At 38.7% G+C, this 19,778-nt stretch overlaps 1 protein-coding gene across 1 annotated transcript in view; it reads right to left on the bottom strand.

The window, feature by feature from the left end:
• Nucleotides 1-810: 810 nt before the first annotated feature.
• Nucleotides 811-19,778, bottom strand: part of DSG2 (desmoglein 2) — a 34,419-nt gene continuing 15,451 nt past the window's right edge. The window contains exons 3-15 of the mRNA XM_042464434.1: nucleotides 19,002-19,130; nucleotides 17,875-18,036; nucleotides 17,544-17,688; nucleotides 14,441-14,607; nucleotides 13,427-13,561; nucleotides 13,149-13,334; nucleotides 11,482-11,744; nucleotides 10,807-10,949; nucleotides 9,619-9,846; nucleotides 8,012-8,239; nucleotides 6,327-6,454; nucleotides 5,155-5,529; nucleotides 811-4,239 (exon numbers count right to left, since the gene is read on the bottom strand). Of these exons, the coding sequence (XP_042320368.1) occupies nucleotides 3,295-4,239; nucleotides 5,155-5,529; nucleotides 6,327-6,454; nucleotides 8,012-8,239; nucleotides 9,619-9,846; nucleotides 10,807-10,949; nucleotides 11,482-11,744; nucleotides 13,149-13,334; nucleotides 13,427-13,561; nucleotides 14,441-14,607; nucleotides 17,544-17,688; nucleotides 17,875-18,036; nucleotides 19,002-19,130 (3,234 nt within the window). The 3' untranslated portion in view covers nucleotides 811-3,294. The remainder of the gene's footprint in view (nucleotides 4,240-5,154; nucleotides 5,530-6,326; nucleotides 6,455-8,011; nucleotides 8,240-9,618; nucleotides 9,847-10,806; nucleotides 10,950-11,481; nucleotides 11,745-13,148; nucleotides 13,335-13,426; nucleotides 13,562-14,440; nucleotides 14,608-17,543; nucleotides 17,689-17,874; nucleotides 18,037-19,001; nucleotides 19,131-19,778) is intronic.

The following is a 19,778-nucleotide window of genomic DNA, read 5'->3' as shown; positions in this document are numbered from 1 at the left end:
TGAGTACAGTTCTTGGGTCCTCCATAGGTGAAAGGTGGAATATAAAATCAATGAACAAACAGAAAAATGTAGCTTACTTCTAGATATGGATCTTTGGTGACCTAAATACCCTAAAGACATTCAATCCTGTCTGATTCTGGAAGCTAAAGCCCTGGTTAGTATTTGGATGAGAGACTACTAACTAATGCCAGATGCTGTAGGCTGTATTTCACAGGAAGGAACAGGGAAAATCACCTCTGAGTATTCCTTGCCTAAGGAACCCTTGTGAATTTCATGGAGTGGCCATATGTTGACAGGTGACTTGAAAGCACATAAAAATACAAGGATCTTTGCTCAAAATTAAGCACCACTGAACATCTGAGACATGTCATAAGTCATTATGCCATGGACTTCTCCCCAGGCATTCATGTAATTGCACTTTTAATATAGGACATCCCTCAACATGGACATTTTCTCACTGAAAGGCTTATCATATTCCTGGGAACTAGACCTATGTCTCAGCACTCTGATCAATAATCAACTCAGTATTCCATTTCTTTCTTTCCTGCTAGAACACTTCTTTCTCTTCTCTGAACAGAATACAAAGCTATTTTAAAATGATGAAATTGTGCTAAGGATGCACTCATTGCTTTGGAATAAATGTGAGTGAACTCAATATGGCTGAATTGTGAATTAAGTTTGGTGCAAGTCTCTACACATAGCTTTCAAATTCACTTTGTTAACAATTAACCTTTAGTAAACTGTGCCAGAAAATGTAAAGCAGTTCTGTTTAAATTTGCTAGTTAAAAGTTTTTCAGCTACTTGAAATAATGCAATGACAAAATGTATGTATTTTATTTGAAATTCTATAAAAAATTACAGCACAATGATCCCACCTTTCAATTATGACATCAGTGCACAGCCAAGTCGAGTTACATAAAATAAAAGAGATCACAAAGTTAAAGGCCCATAAATCTGTGTCATCTGTTGGAAGGCACAACAGGAATTATATATACATCCTTAGTGGGCTACCAATATAGTTTTAGTGTCAATATAGCATTACTACCCATATGCATGCAACTTCTTGCAGATGATGTTGCTGATTGGGGGGGAAACTTGAAATGAGCAGTAACCTTTTCTGTAAAATAAAAAATGTTCATTGAATATGTTTTGTCCCCTCCCCCTTAAAAATATTTACCATGATATGCTTTGCTTCTTCTTATCAAATAGGTATATTATGTACACAGTGACAGATAGGGGGAAAAGTGAATAGTGCAACAGTCAGTTGTACTTATTGCTTTCATATACAACAGGTATCATTTTGTTTTTGTTGTTTACCTTCTAGTCATTTCCAGCTTATGGTGGCCGTAAAGTGAACCTATAAGGGGATTTTCTCAGCAGGATTTGTTCAGCAGAGCTTTGTCATTGCCTTCCCCTGAGGCTAAGAGCATGTGACTTACCCTAGGTCACAAGTGGGTTTCATGGCTGAGTGGGGAATTGAACCCTGGTCTTGTTGAGTTGCAGTCCAACACTTAAACTAATATGCCACACCTGACTCCCTGATAGATATGATACAAACAATAAAAAGATCTAAAATCAATGTAAGTCAGTTTCATAGCTGAGTGGTATAAAGGCCTGACTTCAGTTCTCTCTGGTCCAATTTTCTTTCCACTACACCATATTTACTCTACTGTGTACTTATACATATATATTACCAAGCTATTACATTATTTGGTCTGTTAAAAATACAGCCTATCCTGCATTCCTGAGATGGAAACACACTATTTTAATTCATTTCATATGTTAAAGTCAAAATGAAGCCAAAAAGAATGGGACAATGGGAATGATGAAAATATCAGGACTCTTGTGCTCATATGATCAAATCTCCTTTTGTTATGGGCTTCTATTTCGTAACTCCAGTTTCACAAATTATATGATGAACCCAACAGCAAAATTCTATGCATATTTACTTAAAACAGACTGGGAATACTCACTGGAATATGCAATGATAACTTGACTGTTGCTGGGGTGGTGGTGGTGGGAATAGACAGAAAAACAACATATAAAGAAATAGAATGTAGCATCCAGAAAAGAGTTCATGGTTGACTATCCATCTGAACAAAAGCTCTCTGTACTGCAACCATGTATTGCACTTTAGCCTTCCTAATGCTTACCTTGCTGTCCCAGAAACCCACAGAAAGAATGCAATGGCCTCTTTTGATACATTTTCAAACAATACTTGCATGTAAATAAATCAAGCTCATATTTGAAATCAGATGTTAGCTATATGAAACAATATTTGGGAAGATTCTCTTCTTCAAGCCATCTCTTTTACATTAATCTTTGCTTTTAAGTATATCAAAATCCTGAGGAGGAACTCTTAAGAACAAAGTGAGATACCCACTTTTTTTTCTTTTTAGAGAATATGCGGTTGCTATTATATAGCCCTAGCTACAAAAGTAGTGGCTGTAATCCTGCAGGGGGAGACAACGACATACATTTCCACCAAGACAGAAACAAATCCCATTGCCCCTTTCTGAAAATCCATCCGCCTATGGACACCACGCCAACACAACCACACAGTGGCCAGTGGAGAGCAGGGGGTGGCAGCTGAGAAGTGTCTGAGTCAAAACCAGAAACACAACGACATTATCCATCAGAACCTCTGGAAGACCCAAGGAGATCCTGGAGGAAACTTCATAATTGAGCATCTGGCAATAGGGCTGTAACCACATTCCTCTTAGCTGCTTTCTATTGGCTGCTGCATAGCTGTGTTGTAAGGGAGAACAGTAAGAGACAGGTCGGTTTTCACAGACTGGAGATTGCTGCATGAGGGAGGCTGTGAATTCCTCCCTCTACAGCCATAAAAAAGACATACATCAGTTTACATTGGCATATGTCACTCACAAGATGCAAGTCATTAGAATAGATTGTTTGCCGATCAAATGCCATAATCCTGAATACACCTACTAGGAACTATGACTGTGTCTAGCAAAGTATAAGCAGAGAGATGTCCAAGCTGTTATTTTTGATTAGCCGCATTCTTTCCAGCTCCACAGTTATCAGTAGCCTCTTGCAGTATGTTTTTTACACTATAATCTTATGGGTTTTTAATACCACTGTTTTTAATTATGCTTGCTCCCTAGCAAAGATGTTTAGGGTTGTATACTTAATTCTGATATTTTCTTTGATTGCTACCGTGTTTTATGTAACATCAAACACTGAGGAAAGTTAAGTATCTTATTCAGCTTTACAAAAGTCACCTATTAACCCCAACAATGTTAAATGTAAATAAAAACAATGGATAAATATACACTATGAGCGTGTATACTGCACAGAGCTGTATTTTTTAAATGTTGATGACTTACTCAAGGTAGAACCAGAGGACAGTACTTCCTGAGCATTGGTTTGATTAAGAAAAGGTTCTGAGATGAAAACATGTTCCTGCCTCTCAGTGTCAGAATAGGTGGTTGGTTCTGTTGTGCTCTGCCTACCACTACTGGGTGTCATCAGAGTCTCAGTTACTACCACATTTTGTCCTTCTGATAAATTGCTTAAGGGAGCCTTCAGGTCAGAACTGGGCACAAGGACCCTCTCCCTTTCTCTCACCACAACATATTTTGAATCTGGGAGGTCTGGAAAAGCTCCAGGAGGCATATCCAATACATTCTGTAAACTAGAAGCTGGAGCAAGTACTCTCTCTGTTACAACCACATTCTCCGTAAACTGAGGGTCAAGGATTACTGTAGGGGGTCTTGCCCCATAAGATGTTTCTGTTACTACAACATTGCTGCTACTAATTATAGGGTCAGGTATGGGCCTAGCTTGCTTCAGGTTAGATGTAAATTTTGTCTCAGTGACTGTTTCCTCCGTCACGGTTCCTGAACCAAAGCGCTCTGTAGGTTTAGATAACTGGTAGCTTGGCCCTGAAGCATAGGTTTGTTCTGAACTTACAACATTCTGCTGGTGCAAGTATTGTGAATCTGACTCATTCACTGTAAGACTAGGACTTGCATTTTTTGGCACTTGGGAGCTGAGCTGCCCAACTCCCATGCCTACATGTTTGCCCATACAGATCTCAGCAAGAGTCTTAAATTTATCTCCCAGGTCATCCAGGAAGTGCTCATCGAAGTCATCCTCAATAAAGCTGCAGCAGCCAACTGAGCCACGGGCAGAATCTTTCTCTTCATCCTGAGAATAAACTAGTAGGCAGTCTTTTGCAAGTTGTGTTTCATCTTCGTCAGCAAAAGCATCAGCTTTCTAAAATGTGGAAGAACAAGAACTTTGGGTGTTCAGAAGCTGTAATTTCTTTGAATATAAACACTAATTTAACAAATCCTTTCAAACTACAATGCAGTTCATGTTAACATTTTAGGTTTTAATCCAGAATGATACATGAGTATCCCCTTGTCTTGTAGGCTGTATACCAGGAAGAGGGAATCATGCAGCCCTCCAGCTGTTTTTGTACTGCAACTCCCAACTTCAAGCAGCATAGCTATGAAGAATGCTAGAAGTTGAAGTCTAACCACATTTGAAGGACTGCTGTTTACAGCAGTTTAATTTCCTGTAAACCATGAACTACAAAGTTAAACTTTGGCAGCAGGATACTAGGGAACCGAAAACATTTTATTTAATGCCTTTTCAATATCTATCTATCTATCTATCTATCTATCTATCTATCTATCTTTTGCCAAAAAACTATTTTTACACATCAGCAACTTCTGATAATGTGTTTTATTGCCTTTTATAATTCCTTAAAAACCATTTTCTTTTCAGACATATAGACTGTCTAACTTAGAACTGGTATATGCTGAAATTTAAACTATTATTTATATATGGCTACAATAAATGGTAGCTGAATATATCAATTTGTATGTATGGTTCTGAAAGCTGGATAGTGAAGAAAGCTCACAGGAAGAAAATCAACTCATTTGAAAAGTGGCACTGGAGGACAGTTCTGAGGATACCATGGGCTGCCAAAAAGAGAAATGAACTGAACCAAGAACAAATCAAGTCTGAACTGTCACTACTGTGAAAAAGATGGTGAACCCCCCAAACCTAATAAAAAACAAATCATTATAAAAAGAAGAGTGAAGAAGTATAAATGCCTCAGAATGAAAAGTGAAAATAAAAACGTGGACTAAGAAAGCGTGTTTCTCAAAGGCAAAATCTTACCTCACTGAAGTAACTCCTCAAGAAATCTTCATTCACAGTGCCTCCACTTTCCATGGCTATAGTTCTTCCAGCACCTAGTGTCATAGTTCCTCCTGCTGCCAAGCTTCCTGTAGCTGTCATGCCACCTCCGGCTGCTGTGGCTGAGGTTCCTCCTAATCTCATGCCTCTATAATCTGCCCCAGAAAGGAGAGCCGTTTGCTCTTCCCTGCTGATGTACTGGTCTCTGAACACAGAAGAAGAACCACCACCACCTCCTCCACCTCCTCCTGCAGCTGCTCCTGCACCGGTCGCTCCTGCTCCTACACCTGTTGCTACTAGTCCCATATTAGAGGCTGAATTGTCCAATGCTGGGGGAGCCCCGAGACTGAGAATTGCCTAACATCAAAGACAACAATTAAAAGTGTAAAAGCTGGAATCATCAACACATACACACATGACACACCAGACTGACTAGCCAGGAAGCAAAACTCATTTGGCACCACAATACTGAAACATATTGCCAAAAGTTTCAGCTATTCATTTTCCTCCCAAGTGGAACAGCCATAATAGTTTTTACAGTTGCTCTACAGAAATTAATGTGAGATTACCTTCTTCACATCCTGAACCTGCCTGTGGATATGTGGAGTGAAAAATGCAATTCTATTCATTTCTGTTCAGAAGTAAGTCCCATTCATTCCAGTGAGAGTTACTCTCCAAGTGTAATGTGAGTGCATATCAGACTTTAGCCTTTGTCACACTGGTTTAAATGGGTTTATCATCAATTGACTGTGTTTAGATTTGTATGCCTAGTCACTTCATACTCTCACACCAATACCTTCACAACCATATTAGTCTCTCTCTTTTATTCAATCTCTTTCTTTTTCTAACTCTGCAAATAAATTACACTATTAGATTTATACTGATATAAAACAAATGCATCTGTGTGATTTTTACCATGCAATCAGATATCTGTCTCCTCGGAAGTACACCCCATTGAATTTAGTGGGGGATTGCTCCCAGATAAGAGGCTAAAGGATTGGAGCCTAATAATTTATTCTTAACTCTCTCTAGAATAAAAGTTTAGGCTCCACTTCTGTACACTTAGTAGAGAATATGTTCCATTCAATTTACTGGGCAAGATTAGTGGGAATCTGAAGTTGGTAGATGAAGAAACAAAGCAAAACACAAGATACCTTGTCTTCAGGAGCTGCCCCCTCACTGTTCCAGTTTCGTAACATTTCTTCGCTGGTATCAGGTATTGCTACAAAACCTTTTCCAGTGCCTGATCCAAAGCCACATGCCAGCAGTAAGAGAGGCACAACTATAAAGGAACAGTCAAAAGAAATTGTGTTTGCGATTATCCATCTATGTTAGATAATCAGTTCAAAACAATATACTGCTTTTAATAAACACAGCCATTTCATAGAAACACTGGGGTATGACAAACAGGCTGCATATCAGTCCTGCTAGCTCCACACATTTTAACATTCCAATGAAGTGAGAACAACTGAAAATGAAGCTCTAACATCAGTAAATAATTTCCATTCTTTTCAAATGTCTCACTGTTAAGCAGATAATCAGGACTGCACATATTCTCCAACATTATCATACAAATATCTAACCTGTTATTAGGTATAAAACCATGTTTCTTGAAAGCCTCAGCATTAGTTTAGCCAGTACATAAAACATGATTCTAGCCTTTAAGACTGTGAAGAAGGGCTTGAAAATAGATAAATGTGCAACTTGTAAAATTACAGACTCCAGGCCAGAGCCAACAAATGTTACTTCTTCAAACTCTGGACTCCCCTGGGCAACTCATGGGAAAATTTGTCCAAAGAAGTTACTTTTTCAACCTCTGCTCCAGATGAAAGGCAGAACAATATTCCTAGCAATTAGGGAATAGGGTTTTTGATCCTTGGAAGTTTTGTATAGCTCCCTGTTCCTAATGCTGGTTAACAAAAGGAGAATTGTGCCAGATTAAAAATACACACACAAGTAATTTTCACAGATTATACAGTTTGCAGAATTCACTCCTTTTGGGGATGCAATTTTTGATTATCATTATTTTAATGTGCACAGAACATAGTGCCCTAATCCTGTCTTGCTAAACCCAGTTTAGAAGGCTTCTGGCTGCCCACCTAGCTTTTCTGCTAAACTGCTGGATGACATTTCTTAGAATCAGAAAAATGCATTTTGTGGCAAGAGATAAAAAGAAATAAAGAGCATAAGTTCTAAACACATCAAAACCAAGGATAAGCTAAGTGTTCATTACACTTTGTCCCATGTTCCTCCTAGTATCATATAAAAGCCCCAGAAAGTGAGTCACTTTTAAATCCTTTTGACTTGAATAGAATTATGACATGAAATTAAATCCTGCTAAAATCATGAGTATATGAGAGCATGCAACTGCCCAGTTCAGGGCCATCAATGACAACTAATCAGAATTAATGCATATGGCCGCCACTAGTTGAGACAATATGCCTCTGTATATAAGTTGCTGGGGAACATGAAACAGTTTAGTTTCACTCCCATCCTTCTGACAGGATTCCCATAAGCCTAAATTGGCCACTGTGTTAACAGAACACTAGACTAGACATGCCACCAGTCTAATTTACTGTGGATCTAATGTTCATAGGAAGAAGCTTAACTATTGTTTTGTGCGTAGAGACTATTTTTTTTAAAAAAAAACTACACTGCAAGCCACTGAATGAAGGAACAATTCTGCCAGAGGCTCACGGGAAACAAAGCATTAGCTACAATTCTGAGTTTGTAGAAAATACTTTTATGGCAACACAGGCTAGGAATTCTAGGAGCTGCAGTCTAAAAAGTAACACTTCTCAACTCAGTTTTCATGTTTACAGATAAAGAAGTTACTTACGCAGAAGCAACAATAATGCCAAAATGATCAGTGCAATTGCTGAGGGTCCAAGGACAACGGAGGAACCAACAATTGCTTCTTGGCAACCAGCACCATCTACACAATCGCAAACCTGCACCTTTAGGATCTGTGGTTCAGGACAACTCAAGCCTTGGTTATCTTTCACTAAGAGTGGAACTTCGTATGTTCCAGGATTCACATTCTGTGGCACCAACTGTGCTCTAGTTCCTTTGCAAGAAAGAAAACAACAGTGACAACAACTAAGCTATAACAAAGGAATACAAGAGGGTGAAATAAAATCCATCCTTTCAGTTAACAAAAACAACAACCCATTGGAATATTATGAGGAAAAGCACTGATTTCCAGGTTACTTGTTAAATGTTCTAAAGAACAAAGTCATGTTATGTGAAGACACATCTGCTCTTTTGTGATTGATGGAAAACACTATGAAAACTGCATTCTTTGTTTTAGAGTTTAGAGAGTTAAAATTAATGCATATTTGATTTCTCTTATTTAAAAACAAAAATGAACTGGATTTTGTATAACTACAAAAGAAGGGGAGAAGAATGGGGGACGTATATAAGAAATAAATGTGATCTAGACATATATACTTTGGTATTCACCATGGTTTGGTTCCAGGACCACCCCTGAAAACCAAAATCTGTGGATATTCAAATACTATTATATAAAACAGTAGTAAAATGGTGTCACTTATATAAAAAGCAAAAATCAAGGTTTCCTTTTTGGAATTACCATATATACTTATTTATAAGTCGACCTCATGTATAAGTCGAGGGAAAGTTTCAGGGTTAAAATCCTGGATTTTGATATGACCTGTGGATAAGTAGAGGGTAAAACTTAGGGGCCATAAGGAAGGATGGAAAGGGGGAAATACCACTTCCGTCCCTCCATCTCCTTCTCTGGACCTCTAGGAAGCAAATGGATTTAAATGGAGAGTTGTTTCCACAGGAAGCAAAGGCTTGCAAAATGCACCAGGTAAGTGCTTTTCTACGGGGAGTTTTCCCCATAGGATGCAAAGGCTTGCAAAGGGACCAGGGAAGTGCTTTTCAATGGGGAGTTTTCCCCATAGGAAACAAAGGTTTGCAAACGGACCAGGGAAGGAAAGGCTTGCAAATGGACTGGGCAAATGCTTTTCAAAGGGGAGTTTTCCCGATAGGATAGGAAGCAAAGGCATGCAAACGGACAGGAGGGGAGGAATTCAATGGAGACTGGGGTATCAGGCTTACTTGCTATAAGACCTTACTAAGCACCATTGCTGCGTTGACCCTTCTATAAGTCTACCCAAGATTTTAGGGGCAATTTTGGGGTATACATTTCTTGACTTATAGTTGAGTATATACGGTATGTGTGAATATTTTTAAACCATGGTTGGTTGAATCCATGGATACAGAGAGACAACTTTATTAAGATAAGCTAATCAGATTTCCAGAAACACATTTCTAGGTTTTGAACACTATAAAATACATGTTCACGCATAGTTAAAACAGTAGGCATTCTGAGCATTGACTAATAGTTAATGTTTATCATTCCAAGTCTAATAGCAACAGTCACTCGATCTCTGTTAAATGTGTGACACTGCCTCTTACCATCCACCTGGCCAATTATCCATCTGTATGACATCCTTTCAGAGTCATCAATGATAGTGAAAGTAAAAGGGCCACCATTTGGATGAGTGTCTCGATCCTCAGCAGTGACGTTAATGAACTTTGTATCTGTACAGACAGTTGTCTCTCGAGTCACTAGAGTTGGACAGTGGTCATTAAAATCCTGTACTTCAATTACAATGGTACCTGTGGCTGTTTGTGAAGGGATGTCTGCAAAATATGAAAGACAAAACATTGGTATTTTTCAATGAATGACTACAAATCTTTTCAAAGGAATTTATTTATTTCCTTGACATGATAGAAAGTTTTAATATGAACTCAGTATTTGGAGGTGTAATGCTGGAAAGCATGGTTGGAAATAAGACATTCTGTACTTGAGAACACATTTGCTTGGAAATGATCTGGGCTCTTTTGAACAATACATTTATAGTTCTGATTCCAATTTAACTGCCATGGTTCCATCCTATGAAATTTGCTGAGTGACTAGAGCTCTCTGGTTGAGAATTTTAAATATTGCTCTGTAAACTGCAAATCCCAGGATTCCATAGAATGTTGCCACAGCAATTTAAATGGAATCACAGTACTATAACTGTAGAGTGTAAAAGGCTCGTAAACTCATAGAATTTGCTGCTTTAGTGTTACTTCATTTATTTAGGCTCTGTAGACTAAAAGACAGCTGTACAAGATTTTGGCATCAGGAAGTGCAGAACCATGTCAGTGAAGCTGAACAGCAGCTTGCACCATACTAATACACAACAGAACAAAATGGGGATGTGGTACCACATTAGGCATTCAATCAAGATGATGCTAGCAGCAGATTTGCAACCCTGAGTTCTCATTTATGCATTGTTCTGGAGGAGGAATATGATTAGTCTATTCAGAGCAGAGGAAGAGAATCTCACTTTCAATTGCTGCCTAATATGCCACACTTCAAATGAGAGTAGATCCCTGAGTATCTCCCAAGGCCTATGTAAATATCACAGCATTCTGAGGGAGGTGGAGGAAGCCATGTGGAGCAACCACAAACAATGGCTAGTTAGTAAATATAGCCAAAAAAGCATAGCTTGCACTTTCCAGATCAGCTAACATACTGGATAGATGGCCTTTAGTATGCCATGAATGAAATGTTGATGGATTCTTAAAGAAGAAGAGAAAAGGTAATCAACTCACCGTTACTTATGGCCAAAATTGTTGCAGTGTAAGTACCATTGAAAACAAATGGTGATTCATAGTCTGGCACCTTAATCAGTTTTATTTCAGATGTTTTGGAATCTATTATGAACCAGTTTGCAACATCCTTATCTTTGGCATACCTGTAAAAATTTTACACATGTGTTAGAATGTTTACAGAAATCACAATATAGAAGGCATTTTTGGTTCACAGTCACACAAGCTTGGTAGCTCTGGTAGACAGTAAAACATCTTCATCTGCTTTTTCTTTGTTTTTTGCAACATCTTGGAACTTATTGTCCACGTTTAAAAATTATGTGTCTGAAATAGGAGTGCAAGGCAAGATATGCATCTACAGTTGTGGACACCTCCCTGTGAAAATTGAAACCCACCTATATTGAAGCCCCATCATAATGGGACACATGCCCCATTATGTTCCCCCTTTGTTTGCCGCTCACATATAAGTGCAGACGCGAATTCCAAGGCTGTGCAAAAGGGAGGTGTAAATGTATTTCATCCTTCTTGGAGGCTTCCTGCAGATAGCTGGCTGACACTATGGGAACAAAATGTTGGACTCGATCCTCCTCTGGTATGACCTGGTATAGTTCTCACATAGGAAATATCAATTAGTTTACTGATTGTTACAAACTGATATGACAAAGAAAGGAATTTCACCTGACATTTTCTGCTATCCTCCCAGTGTCTTCATCATAAGCTTGAAAACTCCCAATAATCTGGTTGACTGTCATTTTTTCATTTCCTTTAATCACCAATGTTTGAGGCTTAAATACAGGGCCTTCTCTCACATTTTCCACATTTATTTTAATTGGAATTGATTTTGCTTGAAAACCTTGATTAATAATTGATTGGTGATATGCTGCTTTGTTAGCAACAACAATATTCAAGTCAGCACTCTTCAGGTCTTCATAATTAATTTCCTACAATGACAACAAGGAAAAATTAACTCAAATGAGAATATGCATACTGCAAATTCTAAACTGAAGAATGAATAAATGTTCCATGCTTAAGACCTTCCTTGATAAAAAGAGTGAATTTGGCTTGAACTATTCCAAACAAACCCACACTGCAAACAGCTGTACTCCACTCAAACAAATTAGTACTCCACTCAGACAAATGCTGGGGAGCATTCTCTGGATAGTGTTGGACTCTTATTCCCATCATGTCCTGCCAATGTGGTCATGACTGAAGGATTATAGGAGTAAAAGTTTATCAAAAACTGAAGGTAGTAAAAGTTTATCAGCAACTGAAGGGCTGATGGTCCTCGTCCTTGTTCTAGCAAAACAACTGCAGCCAAACCAAACTAGTAATTTCAGTTTCATTTTCATTTATCAAAAATGCCTCATGGTTTGGCCTTCAAAAGCCTCATGCAATTTTACTTGACTTCTGACTGTTTTTGACCACAAATAGAAGCCCCAATATGTCTTTAATTTAGTAGAACATTACAAAAATATTTTGGTTTATTGTTATTCACAATGACATAATAAAGACAAATCCATATCATTTAAGTTTTCTTCATGTTTTCTATTCAAACTGTTCAGTCATTAAATAGTAATCCTATGTAATATAAGTAAAGCAAAGCAAACAGCAGGCTGTTCACTGGCGTGGAACTTGTATGTAATTACCACCACCCACATTCACTTCTATAAGTTACCAAGTGTCAAACCCCTGGCATTTCCAGATTTTTCAAAATAGGGGCAGAATACCTGTGTATGCATGCCAGTAGATGGAATCCAGTGACTGTCCTGGGAAAGACCTCTGTTCAGAGCTTGGAAAAATCCAGAATCCACCAGCTAATCTGGCCATGGGATTGCTAGTACAAAAATTATTGTTTCCTAACCTCTGCTCTGCCCGTGGTCCTGGAAAACCGCTGCCAATAAGAATAGTCAACTCTGGCCTAGATAATTTGATTTGCTATAGGATTCTGTTGTATAGTTATTTATGTGCATAAACTAGAGCAGTGATGGTGAACCTTTTTGAGGCCGAGTGCCCAAACTGCAACCCAAAACCCACTTATTAATTGCAAAGTGCCATGTTCCTCTGGCTTTCTAGTAAAAAACTCTGTGCTGGGGCGACAGCGCATGTGCCCAGAGAGAGGGCGTGCCATAGGTTCGCCATCACTGAACTAGAGCACAGAAGGATTGCTCCCCTGAACTACTTCCCACTCACCACCAGAGACAAAGCCAAGAGATGTAATGTAGTAGAATCTAAGTTTTACTGCACCCATTCAAGCAATCTTCATGTGTAAAAGAAGTCATAAGTGTATGGGACAGGTGTTCTATTTGCAGAGGGCATCCCAAAGCCTCTTAGTAAGAAACACTAACCTTAACCAGTGTCAAAATGCCTTCATTGGTTTGCTGATCTGTTTCTATATGGAAATAGCCTCCTTCATTGCCAGACAAAATTGTGAACTGTGCCAGCCAGTTATCGGAGAATTCCTCATCTCTGTCAAAGGCCTTCAATCGCATAATTTCCACATTAGCTGTATTTTCCTTAACACTTCCTTCATACTGCAAACAAACAATCCTTTTAGTATTTCATCCAATTTATCAGGGCAGAAAGGGAGTGTATTTGTGCATAACCACAAAACAATTTACTTTACCGTGTCTTTTTCAAGAACAGGAACATTGTCATTGACATCCAAAATCTTGATCTGTAGAGTAGTCTGTTGACCATGCCCATTTTCCTTTCCATCTTGGTCTTTTGCTTCCACAATTAAAGTGTAGCTACTTTGTGCCTGAAAGACATGTACCTTTGTAAGAAAATTCAGTCAAGTGCCACAGCTCCTGCTCCAACCAAAAACAGCCAGGGGGAAAAAGGTTGCAACTAATCTATTGATTGAAGTCCTTTCTTCTGTCTCAGTCACAGCAGCATGTTAGAACATTTTTTTGCCATTTGCTGCTTAATGGTGATGCAACAAAGCAGAAGTAACATGCTCCAATAGTCAATGCATTGGTCCCATTTAAAATTCTGGAGTAACCTGGGACCAATAACTAGATTTTGATGGATTAACAATTGGATTTAGGTGTTAAAGCAGTAGGTACTTAAACTTTGGTCATTTAGATGTTTTGCAGTTTATCTCCCAGAAGCCCCAACCACCATGGCTAATGGTCTGGGATTCTGAGAGTTAAAGTTTAAAATACCTGGAGGACCAAAAGATGAGAAACACTGCTTCTGTAGCTGGCAGTGAGCTATATTTAGACATCAGATTATTTATGTTTGGTCCAGTCTAGCATTCAGTAGAGTTCCTTCTGGACTGGCAGAAGGAGGCAGGGAGGTTATTTTTGCAATTCTTCCCTCCTCTTATAGTGCCCCCCCATGTATCCTGAAAAGTTATTTTGGAGATTTGAAGCAACATGACAGGAGATAGCAGGGACTGTCAGAGGAATTAAAAATCAGAAAAAATTGCCTTCCTATTCCTTTACTCCACCATTGGATTGTGGTTTAAGAACTTCCAGGAACCTTTCCAAGGAATGAAAAATTTGGATCCAACCCAGTGTTTGACAAAGGCAATTGAAAAATCCATAAAAGCTCACCCATAAATGCAATTCCAGATAATTTAAGATAGATAGTTATTAAAAGATAACAAGAAAAGGGTAACCATAAACAAAAATACCTCTCTGTCAAGTTGGAAGACAGCAGTCCGAACTTCGCCTGTTGCTTTGTTAATTATAAATGCTGGAGGCTGATCAGGTTGCTGTGAAACAATCCTGTAAGCAATTTGGGAATTAAGGGTACCAGGCTCATCTGCATCAGTTGCAGTTATCTTCATCACAACAGTACCTAAAAATTCAAAGAAAGCACTGTCATAGAGTGATGCTGAAGGTTTCCAAACAATCTACCAGAAATAAAACATTTAGTTCGAATACAGGTGCTTGGTCAAACAGTGTGCACTAGACACCTAAATCCTAAAGATACTTATCCTGGTATATACATTTGTCCCTCCCCATCCATGGACTTCCTGTTCGCAGTTTTGAGTTTCCACGAGCAGCAAGCCAGGCAGGAAAAAATGGTGGGAAGGGTTAAAACACAGCACACAGGGAAATGCTTGATGTGTGTGTGTTTGGCCATGAGCCTTCAGCAGAGTGGCAAGGCTGATCTAGTACAGCTGAAGCTCATTGTGTCAAGGACTCTTCAGTGTCCAAGTGCACTAGCCATGGCTGATGAAACATGTGTCTGGATTGCACAGGAGACACATGACATGGCTACACACCTGAACTCACTGGGTTTGGGAGACCACATGGTCTGGAGTCTATATAAGCCCAGGGGTTGCAAGGGTGTGGTGTGGATTTGAAGTAGGAGTTTGGATTGGTATGTTGTGGAATTTGAGAGATCTAGTTTTGTATTATAGCACTGTTAATAAAGGACACTAGGGATTTTTGTTTCTCTGGTGGTTTATCAGAAGAAGCTACAGCATCGGTTTGCTGTGTGTCCCTGGAGGTTCCTGCATTACTGCAGTTCCTGGAAGACATCCAGTTGCTGTCATCCCAATTGGACTCTGGGAGCCACGCTTCGGCTTCTGGAAATTTGCCAGCTCTGCTCCACGGGTCTGATTTAACCCCAGGACTCGTTAGAGTTGCTGACAAGGGTTGTTGGACCCCAGCAGTTGCGCTGACAGCACCACCACCATAGTCAATGGGGCTTGTCTATCTGCATTTTTTCTCATTCACGGGGTGATGATGGTCTGGAACAGACCCCCCCCCCCCCACATGAATGAGGAGGGACGACTGTAATTGTTACTCTCACTATTTACTGATTTTATTTATATCCTATTTATATCCTACCTTTTTTGTAGTATGGTTCCCTAGATGGCTTAGAAAACATTATAACAAATATACAGAAAAATCTATGGGTACAAAAGCTAAAAAATAAAAACCTGTTAAACAAACAAAAGAAAAACCCTATATTAAAACCACTAAACTAAAACAGTCTTAAATGTATCAAAACATAGCAAAATAGGTAGAAACATAACACACCCTATTGGTGGATCATTACATATAGGATTAGACTATGAAGAAATAAACTTTAAAACTGAGATATGAAATATAAATAATTTTTTTTGGTCCAGTTTAAAAACAATGACAACTTAATAAACAGAACAAAACAGAAATAAAGTCACCCACAGTAAAATCTATATGGAACAAACAGAATATTAAAAACAAAGTTAAAAGAAATTGTATGACCTAAACAGAAATTTCTTACTTTTAATAGGGACATTAGACTTAGTTTCAGTCATTATCCATTTCCAAAGTGTTAAGCTCATTCTATATTTAGGGTTCCACAGTCAAAAAGGTCTTCTTCTATGTCCTCCCATTCTGCACTGCCTTGACTGTTGGAACTTAGAGGGCTTTTCCTTCAGACCTCAGTTCTCAAGTAACATATATACTTGTGTATAAGTCAACTTCATGTATAAGTCGAGGGCAGGTATTGGGGGCAAAATCATGGATTTTTATATGACCTGTGGATAAGTTGAGGGTCCAACTCAGGGGCATGTAACAAAGGATCTAAATGGAGGGAGGAACACCACTTCGCTCGCTCCTTCTCCCTCTCTGGACCTCTCCCAAGGGTCACAGTCTGGGCATGCAAAGTGTGGACACAAACCTCCAATTTCCCTCCCTTCCCTACAACCTTCTCCAAGGCTGCTGACTTGCAAAAAAAGGGGGACACAGACCTCCAATTTCTTTTCCTTCTCCACAACTTTCCCCAAAGCTGATGGCTTGTAAAAAGGGGGACACAGACCTCTGATTTCTCTCATCTCTCTCTTCCCCACAGCTTTCCCAAGGCTCACAAAAAAGTATTACTGTACTGTATATATGTCTACCTAGGATTTTGAAGCCCATTTTAGGGCTTAATTTTTTCCACTTAAAGATGAGTATATATGGTAGGTATACATAGGGAGAGGTGTTCCTTCAAGTATCGAGTTCCAAACCATTTAGGACTTTCAATATCAACACTAACACTATGAATTCTAACCAAAAGAGAATTAGATAAACATTTATTTGAAGCCTGTTCAGACATTGCAAACTTGCAGACACGATGCCATCAGAAGCATGACAAGAGCATTATACATGTGGGAAGGCTGGGTGCACTCTTGCACTTCATCATGACTGGGGGCCAGGTCTGAAGAAGTACATAACCAGCTGCAAACAGAAACATAGCATATCCTGTCTACCCCAGCCTTATTCATGCTGTAATTGCAGCAGTGTGTAGGGAAGCCTTCAAGACAGCATTTGGCTTGCAAGCAAGCATTAAAAATCCTCACCTTCTCACTGCAATAGTACAGTTAAAGATTCTTTCACCCCATTCTGCATTATGAGTGTTTAGTCATGAACACACATTAAAATTTTAGTCAAATTCACTTCCCTTTCTCCACCATGATTTTTGGATAGGTGTCATGAAATGAAAGATAATCTGTTTCCCCCCCGTTTCATCTTGTGGCTAATGCTGATTTACTTTGCACTAGATCTTTTAGCATTTCCTCATATCCATTATACCAACCTATCTAAATTCAAATGTCTGTGATTTTCACAAATGTTTTAAAATCAGTGAAAACAGGTACACATGGGCAGAATCTGAAAAATAATTAGGACTACACAAGTTTCAAATGGGGACAGAAGAGACAGATACTTAAGAGAAATACAACAAATTCAACTTAGCTATGCAATATGAAAGTGGCTGCTGAGTCAGAATGAAAATATAAATACATTTCTAGGACTTACCTATTGTGGACAGTTCTTCAACAGAACCTGAAAAAACTTCCTGTGAAAATACTGGGCTGTTGTCATTTACATCCAGAACTTTAATTCGTAGGTCTAATGGTTTTTCCAAGTTTGCACCATTTTGATCCAATGCGTATCCTTTCAGCTGGAATAAAAATGCATAAATAAGTGAAAGTAAGGTAAAAGCAGCCATGACATTTGAAAGTATGCTGCTTGCTTGTTTGCTCATTCATTTATTCATCTTCCCCTCAGAAAATGGAAAAGTCAAGATATGGCAATTGGTATGAATCCGAAGGTGCTTAATGGGAAAAAGTCCATTTGCTTCACTTACATGCAACATTGGTGTTTGTTCCCGATCAACTATTCCAGTTATGTTCAGGTCTCCAGTTTTTCCATTAATCACAAATAACTGATATGGTGGTTCTGTGACTCCTTGGCCAGAAATGGTGTAAGTAATAACTAACCCTGGTTCACCTTCACGATCAGATCGTATCTGCAAAGAACATGAAGAAGAAAACTTCAGTGGCAATTGGTCGGTGCAGATTAAATATTTCTGGAAAACAATGCAAATATTTTTTTTGAAAAAACAAACAAACCACAAGATGAAACTGTGTGTAGCTTTATATTTCTTAGATAGTTAATATGTTATAAAGCAGTATATATTGTGAACACATATCATGCATGAAACATTACATAATTTGAAAGTTGCTAACATATTAAAAGGTCAGTGTAGGTTTACTAGAAAATTAAGTAGAGATCAGAATTTGAAAATTTTATTTTTTGGACTACAGTTCTTAGACTGAGAACTATTGCCAAAAACAAACAAACAAACAAAAAACTTTTTAAAGCTCCCACATGTGTGACAGAACAGCCAGAGGTGCTCAACTAGATCACAATTCTATAGATATATATATATATATATATATAAAAAAAGAACAATTCCCATACAGTATTTTCCGACTTATAAGACAACTGGGCATATAAGACGACCCCCAACTTTTCCAGTTAAAATATAGAGTTTGGGATGTACTCACCGTATAAGACTACCCCTCTTTAATTTAGAGATAATTTAGATATTATGGAAGAGCTCCAGGGCATTGTTTTTTTGGAGCACAGGTCCAAGAACCCCCATAGCCAACATGACTACTGATTTTTCCAACCCCTGAAAAGCTCGATGCTTAAGGGATAGTAAGTGAGAAAGTGTGCAATCCTCAGAAAGAGTAGGTGAGGTGGCAGAATGGGAGAAACAGATGTCATAGATAGGGATAAGTATTAGGGAAGAAAGGCATGAGAGGGCTTAGAAGTAAGTACAGTGAGTTTGTGCAGGGGATGGGACACCTACTGGCACCAATATTGTTTCATTACATAGCTGGCACAATAGAATAGTGACAAAGAAATATCTTCTTCCACAATAAGCCTATTCCATACCAGTCAGGCTTTCATGTTTTTGTAACTTACTCTAGCGATTGGATTCTTTTTGAAATTGTCACGCTCTTCCCAGATGACTGCAGGAGGGACAATCCATTCTCGTTTTTGCCGAAGCAGGCTGTTCTTACTGACTTGCTGGTCATTTCTGCCACCAAGAATCTGTCAAGAAACCAAATTTCATTTGTAGTCCTTTGGGAATCCAGTGAAAATTTTGCCAAGTGCACACATACTGAAATACAGATTAACAGCACAATCCTATGTGTTTTCTCAGAATTAAATCTCACTATGGCTAATGGGTCTTACACTCTAATACAGCCTCTCTAAATCTGGCACCAACCAGATGTGTATGATGACAATTCCTATCATTCCCAGAGATCTTGGAAATAGCCATGCTGGTTTGCAATGATAGAACATGTAGTTCAATACATCGGGAGGGCACAAGGTTTGGAAAGGCAGCCCTAGTAAGTATGCCTGAATTGCTATAGCATATGTGATTCTATGTACATTTCAGAAAGGGTTACATCCCACTGAACCCAGGGAAACATATTTCCAAGTAAACCTATCAATTGTTTATTTACTTGCGCATTCAATAAATCACTACAGATAAAGACATATTTAAATAATGTATTCTAAAAAATACAAGTCCCAGAGATGTTTAGACAGACTGCAGCAGTTAGCAAATGTACAGGAAAAGAATCTCTCAAATTAATACCAATACAGGTGTTTGTATGTTGAAAATACACATGCAGCAGGAATAAGGTGGAGTCTGCCTATCTTCTTTGACACCAGATATGTAGTAGTAGTAGC

This window comes from Sceloporus undulatus, chromosome 4 (assembly GCF_019175285.1).
Source record: "Sceloporus undulatus isolate JIND9_A2432 ecotype Alabama chromosome 4, SceUnd_v1.1, whole genome shotgun sequence".
Taxonomy (NCBI): Eukaryota; Metazoa; Chordata; class Lepidosauria; order Squamata; family Phrynosomatidae; genus Sceloporus; species Sceloporus undulatus.
Note: the sequence above shows the minus strand (reverse complement) of the source record. Positions and strands in the feature narration are given on the sequence as shown.